The following is a 1,254-nucleotide window of genomic DNA, read 5'->3' on the forward strand; positions in this document are numbered from 1 at the left end:
CCACACCTCCCTGACTCCCCTCTCTGCTCCCACACCTCCCTGACTTCCCTGTCCCTTCCTGACTTCCCCTGTCCCTCCCACACCTCCCTGACTTCCCTGTCCCTCCCACACCTCCCTGACTCCCCTCTCTGCTCCCACACCTCCCTGACTTCCCTGTCCCTTCCTGACTTCCCCTGTCCCTCCCACACCTCCCTGACTTCCCCCTTCCTCCCACACCTCCCTGACTTCCTCCCACACCTCCCTGACTCCCCTGTCCCTCCCACACCTCCCTGACTGCCCTCTCTGCTCCCCTGTAGGAAGAACTCCGACGAGGCCGACCTGGTGCCCGCCAAGGAGGCCAACATCAACTGCCCGCAGGTGGTGATCTCCTTCTACGAGGAGAGGTTGACATGGCACTCCTACCCCTCCGAGGACGACGACAAGAAGGAGGACAAGAACTAAAGCCCTCTCTCCCCGCTCTTTGGGCAGCCTTTGGTGGAAAGCTGCGGCCTGTGGGTGTGAGCAGGAGGGGATTGGAGGCGGCTCTGCTCGGGTGGGACGTGGAGACGGCCGGAGAAGGTGCCCTTTGAAGAGACCAGTATGGTTTCTGTGCCCCTGCAGCTGCTCCAGCGCTTCGTGCAGCTTCCCTGCTGTGTCCAGATTCCAACCAGCCCGGCTCAATTCGGAGGGGGAGGGAAAAACAAGGGGGGGTATCGGAGGGTCGGGAGGAGGGGAGGGGGATTTTTGGGGAGGGAGGGGGGTGCGTGGGAGGGGTTGTTGTTTCCCAGCAGCTCGTGGGGAGTGGAAGCAAAGCCCCTTCCATGAAGGACTCTCACTGGGATGGGTGGGCTGGGGATGCAGGGGGTGCAGGTGGATACTGCTTCATCTTCAAAGACCATCTCAGCAACCCACGGCCTTCTTCCCACTAGTGTTAACTCTGCAGTTTTAAGGCGTAGCATGTGTGTAGGTCTCTCTCTCTTTTATTTTATTTTCTTTGATTTTCTCCTTTTTTTTTTTTCCTTTTTGTTTTCTTTTACTGTTTACCGGTGTAAAGGTTCTTTTGGGAGGGGTGGGAGGGACGTGGGGAAATCAGTCTCGTCCACTGGGGAGGGAGATGTGAGGTCTGGTGACAACGTTCCAGATCGTTTCCAGATCTTCTCTTTGTTGTTTTTTTTTTTGTTTGTTTGTTTGTGTGTTTGGGGTTTTGGTTGGTTTTTTTTTTTTTTTTTTTTTTTTTTTTTTTTAAACAACGTGAATTTAAAAAAAAAGGAAAAA

General features: G+C 54.5%; 1 protein-coding gene across 1 annotated transcript in view; it reads left to right on the forward strand.

Annotated features, from left to right (window-relative positions):
• The window catches only part of CBX1 (chromobox 1), a 5,095-nt gene extending 3,876 nt beyond the window's left edge, over positions 1–1,219 (forward strand). The window contains exon 3 of the mRNA XM_017839672.1: positions 301–1,219. Within this exon, the coding sequence (XP_017695161.1) occupies positions 301–441 (141 nt within the window). The 3' untranslated portion in view covers positions 442–1,219. The remainder of the gene's footprint in view (positions 1–300) is intronic.
• Positions 1,220–1,254: the final 35 nt, after the last annotated feature.

Source organism: Lepidothrix coronata, unplaced genomic scaffold (genome assembly GCF_001604755.1).
Source record: "Lepidothrix coronata isolate B3197 unplaced genomic scaffold, Lepidothrix_coronata-1.0 Scaffold449, whole genome shotgun sequence".
Classification (NCBI taxonomy): domain Eukaryota; kingdom Metazoa; phylum Chordata; class Aves; order Passeriformes; family Pipridae; genus Lepidothrix; species Lepidothrix coronata.